This window comes from Eurypyga helias, unplaced genomic scaffold (assembly GCF_000690775.1).
Source record: "Eurypyga helias isolate BGI_N326 unplaced genomic scaffold, ASM69077v1 scaffold46385, whole genome shotgun sequence".
Taxonomy (NCBI): Eukaryota; Metazoa; Chordata; class Aves; order Eurypygiformes; family Eurypygidae; genus Eurypyga; species Eurypyga helias.
Window position 1 is genome coordinate 457 of NW_010252975.1, and position 1,538 is coordinate 1,994.

The 1,538-nt window shown below is 53.4% G+C and overlaps 1 protein-coding gene across 1 annotated transcript in view; it reads left to right on the forward strand.

The window, feature by feature from the left end:
- Positions 1-1,328, forward strand: part of CCDC94 (coiled-coil domain containing 94) — a gene marked incomplete at both ends in the record, with an annotated part of 1,558 nt that extends 230 nt beyond the window's left edge. The window contains 3 exons of the mRNA XM_010152529.1: positions 173-317; positions 661-795; positions 1,147-1,328. Coding sequence (XP_010150831.1) covers positions 173-317; positions 661-795; positions 1,147-1,328 — 462 coding nt within the window. The remainder of the gene's footprint in view (positions 1-172; positions 318-660; positions 796-1,146) is intronic.
- Positions 1,329-1,538: the final 210 nt, after the last annotated feature.

The window sequence follows — 1,538 nt, forward strand, 5'->3', positions numbered from 1 at the left end:
GGAAGAGATGCTGTGGGTGATTTGGGGATCATTTGCAGAGTAGGTACTGAATTTCTGGAAGCAAAAATAACCATTGCTCAGAACACGGGCTGACACAGCCTGGAAATCACTTGGTCTTTTTATTCCCTTTTTTTTTTGGATGTGTTACAGACTTCTCTTTCTCCTTGTCTAGATGCAAGACATGTGGTGAATACATCTATAAGGGGAAGAAGTTTAATGCCCGTAAGGAGACTGTTCAGAATGAGGTGTACCTGGGACTTCCCATCTTCCGCTTCTACATCAAGTGCACGCGTTGCCTGGCAGAGATCACTTTCAAGGTGAACTGTGTTCCGTGTTCTCTGCGCTCTCGCTTTCTGGAGAGGCTGTGCCCTCTGTGGACGTGGCTGGGTGCTGACCCCATGGGGAAGGGGTGTCCCAGCAAAGGCCTGGTCTGAGCATGTGCTTTTTGATCTCTCTTCCCTTTTCATGGCCGTTTGTAGTTCTGAAGTGTCTCGCGCATCCGGGGACTGCAGCACATCAGCCGGAGCAGAGCAAAAGGCCATGAGTGATTGTCTGCACTGTGATGGGAATGAAATTGGGAAACATTTGCACGTGGCTCTGGACATGGCTGGGGCAGAATTACCCCAGTACGACGATTTTGTTTTCTTGTTTCTTCCTTAGACAGATCCTGAGAACACAGACTACACCATGGAGCATGGTGCCACTCGCAACTTCCAAGCTGAGAAGCTGTTGGAGGAAGAGGAGAAAAGAATGCAGAAGGAGAGGGAAGAGGAAGAGCTCAACAATCCCATGAAGGTATGAGAATGTGCCCTTCTCTGCAGAAGGCAAACCTCTCTCCCACCCTGGCTGGCTTTCCCCAGCAAAGCGGGTGACTTCGTAGCCGTTGGCTTAGTCCTCCAGGCTCCCGAGGTAGTGCGGTGCTGTGGACAGCAGAAGCCAGCTCTGCTCGCCGGGGGTTTCCTCTTGTGCTGGAACTTGGGACAGGCTGCATCTTGCCCTAGTTTTTCCCATCCTAATAAGACCTAAAAATGAGGAGGAGGATGATGATGATCCTCTTAGTGCTTTCTGCCCTGTGCTGGGTGGGGAGGCGGTGTTGGAGATTGCTGGCAGGCTCTACTGCCTCACATAAACCCTTTGGTCATCCAGGTCCTGGAGAACCGAACCAAGGACTCCAAGCTGGAGATGGAGGTTCTGGAGAACCTGCAGGAGCTGAAGGAACTCAACCAGCGCCAGGCAAATGTGGACTTCGAGGCCATGCTGAAGCAGTACAAGGAGTACGAGGAGGAGCAGAAGCGCAAGGAGCAAGAGGAGGATGAGCAAGAGATGAAGTGAGTGGGCTGGAAGCGTTCACGGGTGTGTGAAATCAGCCATGCTGGCCCTGGCCAGGCAGGGCTGCGTCTCCCCCTTTGCTCAGCTCCCGGAGAGGGCCCTGCCTGAGTTCACGGGAGTTGGGTGGCTGGGATGTAGTCCTGAGCGGGCTGTGAGGGGACTGGGGACGGTTTGTCATGGCAGAGTGTTTGTGGGGGTGGAGGTGGGGG